This window comes from Schistocerca cancellata, chromosome 8 (genome assembly GCF_023864275.1).
Source record: "Schistocerca cancellata isolate TAMUIC-IGC-003103 chromosome 8, iqSchCanc2.1, whole genome shotgun sequence".
NCBI classification, from domain to species: domain Eukaryota; kingdom Metazoa; phylum Arthropoda; class Insecta; order Orthoptera; family Acrididae; genus Schistocerca; species Schistocerca cancellata.
The window spans coordinates 562,957,652-562,969,848 of NC_064633.1; the positions used below are offsets into that span (position 1 = coordinate 562,957,652).

The following is a 12,197-nucleotide window of genomic DNA, read 5'->3' on the forward strand; positions in this document are numbered from 1 at the left end:
CAAATTAGGGACACTGTTGCTCCTGGGGTATCGGCGAGGACCATTCGCAACCGTCTCCATGAAGCTGGGCTACGGTCCCGCACGCCGTTAGGCCGTCTTCCGCTCACGCCCCAGCATCGTGCAGCCCGCCTCCAGTGGTGTCGTGACAGGCGTGAATGGAGGGACGAATGGAGACGTGTCGTCTTCAGCGATGAGAGTCGCTTCTGCCTTGGTGCCAATGATGGTCGTATGCGTGTTTGGCGCCGTGCAGGTGAGCGCCACAATCAGGACTGCATACGACCGAGGCACACAGGGCCAACACCCGGCATCATGGTGTGGGGAGCGATCTCCTACACTGGCCGTACACCACTGGTGATTGTCGAGGGGACACTGAATAGTGCACGGTACATCCAAACCGTCATCGAACCCATCGTTCTACCATTCCTAGACCGGCAAGGGAACTTGCTGTTCCAACAGGACAATGCACGTCCGCATGTATCCCGTGCCACCCAACGTGCTCTAGAAGGTGTAAGTCAACTACCCTGGCCAGCAAGATCTCCGGGTCTGTCCCCCATTGAGCATGTTTGGGACTGGATGAAGCGTCGTCTCACGCGGTCTGCACGTCCAGCACGAACGCTGGTCCAACTGAGGCGCCAGGTGGAAATGGCATGGCATGCCGTTCCACAGGACTACATCCAGCATCTCTACGATCGTCTCCATGGGAGAATAGCAGCCTGCATTGCTGCGAAAGGTGGATATACACTGTACTAGTGCCGACATTGTGCATGCTCTGTTGCCTGTGTCTATGAGCCTGTGGTTCTGTCAGTGTGATCATGTGATGTATCTGACCCCAGGAATGTGTCAATAAAATTTCCCCTTCCTGGGACAATGAATTCACGGTGTTCTTATTTCAATTTCCAGGAGTGTATTTCGTAAACCACATCATATACTGACGAATCGATTCCACAGACCGAACGTGAGGAGAGGGCTAGTGTAACTGGTTAATACAAACCATTAAAAATGCAAGAAAGTATGCTTTTTAACACAAACCTACGTTTTTTTAAATGGAACCCCGTTAGTTTTGCTAGCACATCTGAACATATAAACAAGTACGTAATCAGTGCCGTTTGTTGCATTGTAAAATGTTAATTACATCCGGTGATATTGTAACCTAAAGTTGACGCTTGGGTACCACGGCTCCGCTGTTCGATCGTGTGTATCGGAGAACACTGAATTACGTAGGGATCCAAAGGGAACGGTGGTGGATCTTAGGTACAGAAGAGACTGGAACAGCACATTACGTCCACATTTTTATTGGTCTTTTTCACTGACGCACATGTACATTACCATGAGGGGTGAGGTACACGTACACACGTGGTTTCCGTTTTCAATTACGGAGTGGAATAGAGTGTGTCCCGACATGTCAGGCCAATAGATGTTCAATGTGGTAACCATCATTTGCTGCACACAATTGCAATCTCTGGTGTTATGAATGTCGTACACGCCGCAGTACATCTGGTGTAATGTCGCCGCAGGCTGCCACAATACGTTGTTTCATATCCTCTGGGGTTGTGGGCACATCACGGTACACATTCTCCTTTAACGTACCCCACATAAAGAAGTCCAGAGGTGTAAGATCAGGAGAACGGACTGGCCAATTTATGCGTCCTCCACGTCCTATGAAACGCCCGTCGAACATCCTGTCAAGGGTCAGCCTAGTGTTAATTGCGGAATGTGCAGGTGCACAATCATGCTGTTACCCCATACTTCTGTACCTAAGGTCCATCACCGTTCCCTTTGGATCCCTACGTAATTCGGTTCTCTCCGATACACACGACCGAACAGTGGAGGAGTTGTACTCAGGCGTCAACTTTAGGTTACAATATCTCCGGATGTAATTAACATTTTACAATGCAACAAACGGCACTGATTACGTATTTGTTTATATGTTCAGATGTGCTAACAAAACTAACGGGGTTCCATTTAAAAAAACGTAGGTTTGTGTTTAAAAACATACTTTCGTGCATTTTTTTATGGTTTGTATTAACCAGTTACACTAGCCCCTCTCCTCACGTTCGGTCTGTGGAATCGGTCCGTCAGTATTTGATGTGGTTTACGAAATATATCCAGCGGTAACGTTAGGTGACTCACCCTGTATATAAATTCTTTGGATTTCCCGTCCCGTGAGCAAGCTACAAATAAATGACCGTGAGAAAGGCATGATTCTTTTAAATTAATACCGCACCATCTCAGTGTGAGTGCCAAACCTTTGAACTGAAATGGCAGGTCGGTACATATGAGCGGAATCGTCTGAATAATGCCACGTTACCTTTACCTCTTCGCGAGATTATATTTTGCTAAAATCATAATATTTGATAACTGTTAACGGCCATTTCTCGTTTATAATTCTTAAGCTATTATTATTATCAAGTACTTCTTTTCTTACTGCTAAAGTCGCACTTTCAAATAAATAACTTGAGTAACTTTAAACAACGTTCGGAAAAATTTCAGCTGTTAATCCATTTCGGCTATTGATAATGATACATAAATCACTTGTAAGTTCAATTTGGCTAGTTACACAATCAGTTGTCTGCCTTCACTAATTCGTAAATGCTTTTTGACAAAATTTTCCTTTCTTCGTCACTGTAAAATTGAAGTCTCATACTTATTTTTAATGTTCTTTCCTCATTCGAGACCAAAGGAATCATTTGTGGACGCGTTTGTAGAATATGTCCAGAACGTGGAGTAACGCACATCCCATTAATTCCGGATTACCTCGGAGATGTAGAACATTCTCGAATATTCTGGAAGATTCTATAACATTTAGGAACATTCTGCAACATTCTCCAACAGCCTCTAACATTAAAGAAGCAACATTCTGCCCAATTTCGGCCACTTCAGCTCTCGGTTCCAAGCTGCTTCACCGTCTTCCCATAAGGAGTCTATTTCATCGATGGCATTTTTTGACACCCGTGTCTTCGAACCTAATCTCTGAAGTTCCAAACCTAACCTTCTAAATGTGTTGGGGATGGAAGGCTACTGTACCATATAAATAACCCCCAGTGGGCTGCTAGATTGTGTGGTGGAGCTATAGTGGCATGCACGGACAAACCAGGGTGACATTTATTATGTGCTCTCGAACAAATGCCCTCTTAGGACTCCAATTTTTAAAACCACTTTATTTCCAAGATAAAACCTTGTTCATGAATGGAAAATGGAGTGATTCACCAACTAAGGCCAATGGGGCTGCAAAATAGATTTGCGAAGTTTTGGCAACGTGCACAGACACACTACACCTACTGTTGTTATGTATTTTTATTATTACGAATCATCGTCGTTGGAAGAAGATGATAGGCAGTACCTATAAAGAAGTCACATTACGATGATATAGAAAACCACATACTCATCAAACACTATAAACTTGAATAATATACACTCCTGGAAATTGAAATAAGAACACCGTGAATTCATTGTCCCAGGAGGGGGAAACTTTATTGACACATTCCTGGGGTCAGATACATCACATGATCACACTGACAGAACCACAGGCACATAGACACAGGCAACAGAGCATGCACAATGTCGGCACTAGTACAGTGTATATCCACCTTTCGCAGCAATGCAGGCTGCTATTCTCGCATGGAGACGATCGTAGAGATGCTGGATGTAGTCCTGTGGAACGGCTTGCCATGCCATTTCCACCTGGCGCCTCAGTTGGACCAGCGTTCGTGCTGGACGTGCAGACCGCGTGAGACGACGCTTCATCCAGTCCCAAACATGCTCAATGGGGGACCGATCCGGAGATCTTGCTGGCCAGGGTAGTTGACTTACACCTTCTAGAGCACGTTGGGTGGCACGGGATACATGCGGACGTGCATTGTCCTGTTGGAACAGCAAGTTCCCTTGCCGGTCTAGGAATGGTAGAACAATGGGTTCGATGACGGTTTGGATGTACCGTGCACTATTCAGTGTCCCCTCGACGATCACCAGTGGTGTACGGCCAGTGTAGGAGATCGCTCCCCACACCATGATGCCGGGTGTTGGCCCTGTGTGCCTCGGTCGTATGCAGTCCTGATTGTGGCGCTCACCTGCACGGCGCCAAACACGCATACGACCATCATTGGCACCAAGGCAGAAGCGACTCTCATCGCTGAAGACGACACGTCACCATTCGTCCCTCCATTCACGCCTGTCGCGACACCACTGGAGGCGGGCTGCACGATGTTGGGGCGTGAGCGGAAGACGGCCTAACGGTGTGCGGGACCGTAGCCCAGCTTCATGGAGACGGTTACGAATGGTCCTCGCCGATACCGCAGGAGCAACAGTGTCCCTAATTTGCTGGGAAGTGGCGGTGCGGTCCCCTACGGCACTGCGTAGGATCCTACAGTCTTGGAGTGCATCCGTGCGTCGCTGCGGTCCGGTCCCAGGTCGACGGGCACGTGCACCTTCCGCCGACCACTGGCGGCAACATCGATGTACTGTGGAGACCTCACGCCCCACGTGTTGAGCAATTCGGCGGTACGTCCACCCGGCCTCCCGCATGCCCAGTATACGCCCTCGCTCAAAGTCCGTCAACTGCACATACGGTTCACGTCCACGCTGTCGCGGCATGCTACCAGTGTTAAAGACTGCGATGGAGCTCCGTATGCCACGGCAAACTGGCTGACACTGACGGCGGCGGTGCACAAATGCTGCGCAGCTAGCGCCATTCGACGGCCAACACCGCGGTTCCTGGTGTGTCCGCTGTGCCGTGCGTGTGATCATTGCTTGTACAGCCCTCTCGCAGTGTCCGGAGCAAGTATGGTGGGTCTGACACACCGGTGTCAATGTGTTCTTTTTTCCATTTCCAGGAGTGTATTATATGAAATATTAGTCTTCTGTAACACAGATACTGCCTATAACAGGCGAAGGCCCAAAACTAGCACGATGAAATAAACTGCCATTGAAAAGCTGCTGACGTCAGGTATATAATTATTAATGTGACACATCTGCAATTTCTCCAAGCTGTAGAGAACCAAACGGAAAAGACTTTTTATTTGTGTCTTTGGTCTTTTGTAACACGATTGCAGTACATTCATAGCAGCTCACTTGCATTGCTATCTTCTTATTCATTCTTAGACCTAACCTTATTTGGTTCTGTGTTGAAAAGCCAATACACACTTGCCTACAATTCCTGTTCAGTGTGACACCTGACTTCACTAATTGCAACTTTATCTATCCTCAACATACTCATTTCCCATTTTAAGTTCTCTAACCTCCTCACTGTTTCATGGTATTTAACATTTAATCGCCAGATTTGTGTTTCATTTTAACTGTGTATTCTTGAGCAGCCCCCGTCGATCAGTACGAACGGGAGACTATTTTACCCAAGAGAATACCATCATTGTTACACATTAGAACTGCATGTTCCGGGGACATATACGGCTTCAGATTCCACTTACTGTCAGCCATTCGCAATATCAACGTAGCAAGGCCACACTGAGTAGTGTTACAACGGTCGCTCAGTCAGATATCCTCGAGGATTCTTTTGCAGCTACGAAATATGGTGCTGTCCCTCTTCACAAACCAAATGTTCGTTAGACCCGTCCAAAGTGCGTTTTTTCCAACGTACGTCTATTTGATTACTCATGCTGATTATAGTGTCTGTAAAGTCATCCTTTCTATTTCCTTGCGTGATACTATCAGTGGAATACAAATTTGTCAATAACGTAAAAATTAACTACGTCATGATACGAAAGTTCCTCATTATTCTGAGATTAGTTTTGGGTATACATTTATTGACAAATTCGTTTAAACAGAATATAAACAAAATATAAATTATAGGTAAACAGCAGCTGTAGTTTGACAATGTTTAGTGTGGGAGAATACATTCGGCACAATTACGTAGATAAAAAAGAACGGAAAATTAAGCTTATGGAAGACGTTTATGTTACATATTATTTACAACAAAAACAGTGGAAACAATTTTGTATTTGGCTGTTCCAACGTACATCTCTTTGTTGACAGGCGTTGAAAGCAGTTATTTTAGGACTCTGTAGATGGTGTTCTTGGTATGCTCACGCGATAAGAAGTTTGTGGATATTCCAATCACACTAGCCCGCAAATCGTCTGCGATGTTTAATCAAGCAGTCTTGCCCTTCCCGTGCCCTGTTGAAGACAAACGGAAAGTAGATTATATTTTGCAGTTTTTAGGTGAAACCCGGCGAGATTAGGAAGTTGTAATATTAACAAAATTTTACTTTGTTCTATAAAGACCATGGCAGCAGTCCAGGAATAAAAATAATCTCAATTGAGATTATATTTTTCCGTACCTATTAAAGAAAATGGTTTATACCTCCACATAATATTTATTTATAGCTTAGACGACCTTTTAGTACGACAGTGTCAATTTTAGCCTTGGGAAGCGACATATAAAGTGACTTTCGCTGTACATTTCCATCTTTGTCGATCATTGATCATTTTCACATCAGTCTGAAAACAATGATCACCTTAGGAAGTAGGTACCGAACAAGATATCGCCTCCATCAACCTTATCACACTTGTGCTTTCTGTTAGCATATGATTAGTATTCTGCAAGGATCTTTCGAAAGAGAAGGCATTTCATCATCTAGTTGACATGATGTGTGGAAAAGGTTGCTGTGTAGTGAATGTACAGGGTTGTTATAATGAAACTTCAGCTACATGAGAGGGCTTCGTATAGAAAACGAGTGACATAGGACAATGAAATATCGTGGGAACATTTTGAAGCGCATGCAGAAGGGAAATAACGAATAAACCGTAGAATGAAACACATTTTAATTTCCACATGAGAGGGTGACATTTGTCAACTGCGTAACGTATTACGTTGCAGGTCACAATCGTTGCTCAGAGTGACGACAAACTGCATCCACGACAGGCTGGCAGTTCGCACGGGTACCGTTTCACAATTGTTCGCAGTAATTTTCGAACGATGGACCGAGATCTCGCACATTGTGCCTAGCATTCTTACCCATGGCAACAGTAATTTCTTCCACAATTTGTGGCGCAATTGGCAGTCTTTCCCAGGACTGTTTCATGTGTTGTTGTGGTCTTCAGTCCTGAGACTGGTTTGATGCAGCTCTCCATGCTACTCTATCCTGTGCAAGCTTCTTCATCTCCCAGTACCTACTGCAACCTACATCCTTCTGAATCTGCTTAGTGTATTCATCTCTTGGTCTCCCCCTACGATTTTTACCCTCCACGCTGCCCTCCAATACTAAATTGGTGATCCCTTGATGCCTCAGAACATGTCCTACCAACCGATCCCTTCTTCTGGTCAAGTTGTGCCACAAACTTCTCTTCTCCCCAACCCTATTCAATACTTCCTCATTAGTTATGTGATCTACCCATCTAATCTTCAGCATTCTTCTGTAGCACCACATTTCGAAAGCTTCTATTCTCTTCTTGTCCACACTATTTACCGTCCATGTTTCACTTCCATACGTGGCTACACTCCATACAAATACTTTCAGAAATGACTTCCTGACACTTAAATCTATACTCGATGTTAACAAATTTCTCTTCTTCAGAAACGCTTTCCTTGCCATTGCCAGTCTACATTTTATATCCTCTCTACTTCGACCATCATCAGTTATTTTGCTCCCCAGATAGCAAAACTCCTTTACTACTTTAAGTGTCTCATTTCCTAACCTAATTCCCACAGCATCACCCGATTTAATTCGACTACATTCCATTATACTCGTTTTGCTTATGTTGATGTTCATCTTATATCCTCCTTTCAAGACACTGTCCGTTCTGTTCAACTGCACTTCCAGGTCCTTTGCTGTCTCTGATAGAATTACAATGTCATCGGCAAACCTCAAGGTTATTATTTCTTCTCCATGGATTTTAATACCTACTCCGAATTTTTCTTTTGTTTCCTTTACTGCTTGCTCGATATACAGATTGAATAACATCGGGGAGAGTCTAATCATACAGTAAAGCTGCATGCCCTCGGGAAAAATTACGGCCGTAGTTTCCCCTTGCTTTCAGCCGTTCGCAGTACCAGCACAGCAATGCCGTTTTGGTTATTGTTACAAGGCCAGATCAGTCAATCATCCAAACTGTTGCCCTTGCAACTACTGGAAAGGCTGCTGCCCCTCTTCAGGAATCACACGTTTGTCTGGCCTCTCAACAGATACCCCTCCGTTGTGGTTGTACCTACGGTACGGCGATCTGTATCGCTGAGGCACGCAAGCCTCCCCACCAACGGCAAGGTCCATGGTTCATGGGGGGGGGGGCAGACTGTTTCATAGCTGTCAGTTAATTCGAACTACTGAATCATATTCTTCAATCCCAGTGCAGAAAGGGGTCCTCACCGTATTTCTTTAAAGCGTTGGCACTCACGCATAGCAGCAGCACTATTGGGCAAAACAGCCTTACATGTAAATCCCTGCTCACATTGTCAATACCCATGTTGACTGCCAACAAGGGTATTGCACACTGAAGCTTGTGTTTCAACCCTACGTCGCCGTACCAACGCCAACATCTAACGGGAAGTCACGAAACTAACACTACTAACAACGCAAATGCTGCAGCGCTCCGCCTGAACATAATTCCTATAAAACGTAATTATAAGGGCGATTGAGAAGTTTCCGTTAGAGAGCCGTACAGTCAAGAATCAGTGTGCCGATCAGGCAAAATCGCCGTGAGCGTTGGGGCAATAATCCCACAAGTACCGAGTTGGAGATACTAGTTTGATCAAACGCCGTGTCCTGTTGCGTGGCGTCCGTAACTACCAGCTGCAAAACCATGTTCGACGGGAATCGTTGACACTTCAAGTCCTTTTTTAAGGCACCTAAGGCGATCTTAGAAATACTGGAACACGTGAGGCAATACGGACCTTACGACTTATCTTAGAAGAAAGATTAAGGAAAGGCAAACATACGTTTCTAGCATTTGTAGACTTAGAGAAAGCTTTTGACAATGTTGACTGGAATACTCTCTTTCAAATTCTAAAGGTGGCAGGGGTAAAATACAGGGAGCGAAAGGCTATTTACAATTTGTACAGAAACCAGATGGCAGTTATAAGAGTCGAGGGGCATGAAAGGGAAGCAGTGGTTGGGAAGGGAGTGAGACAGGGTTGCTGCCTCTCTCCGATGTTATTCAATCTGTATATTGAGCAAGCAGTAAAGGAAACAAAAGAAACATTCGGAGTAGGTATTAAAATCCATGGAGAAGAAAGAAAAACGTTGAGGTTCGCCGATGACATTGTAATTCTGTCAGAGACAGCAAAGGACTTGGAAGAGCAGTTGAACGGAAACGGAGGATATAAGATGAACATCAACTAAAGCAAAACGAGGATAATGGAATGTAGTCGAATTAATTCGGGTGATGTTGAGGGTATTAGATTAGGAAATGAGACACTTAAAGTAGTAAAGGAGTTTTGCTATTTGGGGAGCAAAATAACTGATGATGGTCGAAGTAGAGAGGATATAAAATGTAGACTGGCAATGGCAAGGAATGCGTTTCTGAAGAAGAGAAATTTGTTAACATCGAGTATAGATTTAAGCGTCAGGAAGTCATTTCTGAAAGTATTTGTATGGAGTGTTGCCATGTATGGAAGTGAAACATGGACGGTAAATAGTTTGGACAAGAAGTGAATAGAAGCTTTCGAAATGTGGTGCTACAGAAGAATGCTGAAGATTAGATGGGTAGATCACATAACAAATGAGGAGGTACTGAATAGGATTGGGGAGAAGAGGAGTTTGTGGCACAACTTGACCAGAAGAAGGGATCGGTTTTTAGGACATGTTCTGAGGCATCAAGGGATCACCAATTTAGTATTGGAGGGCAGCGTGGAGGGTAAAAATCGTAGGGGGAGACCAAGAGATGAATACACTAAGCAAATTCAGAAGGATGTAGGCTGCAGTAGGTACTGGGAGATGAAGAAGCTTGCACAAGATAGAGTAGCATGGAAAGCTGCATCAAACCAGTCTCAGGACTGAAGACCACAACAATAACAACAAGGCGATCTCATGGGGTGAGATGAGGACTGTGTCTCCCACCTCACTTGGCGAAGCTTCTGCGTTACGACATTGGCTATATGTGGATGTGGGTTGTCATGAAGCATCAGCACCCCTTGTCGCAGGGGCTTATCGGCAAACTTGCTACACCATACACATTCGTCACTCTCCGATAGATGTCTGCCCGTGTTTGTCTTTCTGCACCCAATAAAATGATAACAGCCTGTTGGTCGTATTTGGACGCGTTTGGTAATAACATCGCCATAGTTCACGTTTTCGCATTTACTGCACGCACGTCGGAAAGACAAGACTTGGTGTACCCGTATATGCGGTGGGCTGCAAAAATACGCTGCAGCAACTCCCTCAGACGAAAACAACTGATCACTCCGTATAGCGAGCCCACAAAGTCTTGCTGTAGCAGTGAGCCTCCCGCGACTTACCTTAGGGGCGCGCGAGTTTGGCAGCACTTTAAAGTCTCGCTTGCACGTCTTCCGTGGTCCTGCAGCGGTGGGGTGGGGGTAATAGTGTTGCGTGTGCGTTGCAGCTGTAAGCTGTTTTATAGTACAGTTCTTGTGTAAGCTGAGTTTAACGAGAATGCTTACTATTGCGCAGAGAGTGATTTTAGGGGAAGAGCTCTGCCGTGTAGGAGGAAACTTTGCAGAGCATGTGAGACGCCAATTTATTATACGTTTTCCTGCTTGCCGATGTCAGCTTTGTGACAGTGTAAGCGATTTAATTCGTAAACTCCACACAACAGGTTCAGTTCGTGTTGCACCACGAACTGGTGTACCGACAATTTTAATAGAACAGGAGTTTGACAACCTTTGGAACATCATGTTGCGGAGTCCAACGAAATCTGTAATGAGATTATCGAAAGAGGCTAAAATCTCTCGTACCATAGTTCATCAGGACGTAACGAAAGAAGTGAGTATGTATCTATACAGAATTCCTGCTGTACACCTATTATATTGTATGGATCATGCGAAACGTAGACCGTATTGTGAATGGTTTCAGCGATTTGTTAACCGACGTGGTGTTGGTGTTTTGGATCGAGGCTTTTTCACTGATGGATCTGGCTACATTAATTCATAAAATTCACGAATTTGGTCATCAGAAAATCCATATGTCTTAAGAGAGACCCCACTGCACGCAGAGAAATTCGGAGTATGCTTTGCCATAACGCTGGCTCAAATTATAGGGCCGATCTTTTTCGATACTACCGTCACTTCCGATGTCTGTTGCTCCCAGATCATTTACTCCTTTATTGCCATACTGATTGAAAATGAGATCAATCATTTATTTTCCCAAAATAACAACGCTACTATTAATATGGCACGCATATCCTTACCACTTTTACATGAAATCTTTGGATGGTTCGAATGGCTCTAAGCACTATGGGACTTAACATCTGAGGTCACCAGTCCACTAGACTTAGAACTACTGAAACCTAACTAAGCTAAGGACATCACACACCTCCATACCCAAAGCAGGATTCGAACCTGCGACAGTAGCAGCAGCGCGGTTCCGGACTAAAGAACATAGAACCGCTCGGTCACAGCGGCCGGCAAATCTTTGGAGACAGAGTAATTACGAAAGGTCTCTTGTCTCCGCGGTCACCAGATCCGCCTCCACCCGACTATTTCCTTTGGGACGAAGCTAAAACATTCGTGTGTAAAAGTAATCCAGAATCAAATGATGAACTGAAGGCAGCGATAACTGATCATATGAAATCCATTACATGTGAAACATTGGTAAAGGTGTACAGCGACATGAGTGTGGTGGCAACCAGGCAGCTCACTTACTTTTTGTTGCGCAACTATTGCTTTTAGTACTTTTTTTATGGCTCCTGTATGTGACAGCATTTCATTCTTCATAGACGATTTCTAACTGAAACTCTGTTCCACAGATGCAGATGTACGCCTTCAACGCGGAGCTGTACAAGAACATGTCGGAGGCACAGCACAAGTCCCAAGGGATCGTCGGGGTCGCCATTATGATGCAGGTTTGTCTGGCGTTTCTGGGCTTTGTTGTAGTATTAAGGATGACTAAGACCCATTCTTCGGCGTGAAGACTTCCTTAACATATCAACCTTTTCTCTGTCTTGATTGTTCAGCAGTATAAATCACACATCTCTGCCTCTGCTCTTACCTTCTGCCGTTCCCAGGATTAACTAATTAATTATTGTGTATATCGAAAAATCAGCACTTAGTTGCATAAAAGAAATTTATTTCCTAA

At 44.7% G+C, this 12,197-nt stretch overlaps 1 protein-coding gene across 1 annotated transcript in view; it reads left to right on the forward strand.

Moving 5' to 3' along the window:
- LOC126094755 (carbonic anhydrase-related protein 10-like) overlaps positions 1-12,197 on the forward strand; it is a 409,556-nt gene that overhangs the window by 239,408 nt on the left and 157,951 nt on the right. Inside the window, exon 5 of the mRNA XM_049909306.1 lies at positions 11,869-11,964. Within this exon, the coding sequence (XP_049765263.1) occupies positions 11,869-11,964 (96 nt within the window). The remainder of the gene's footprint in view (positions 1-11,868; positions 11,965-12,197) is intronic.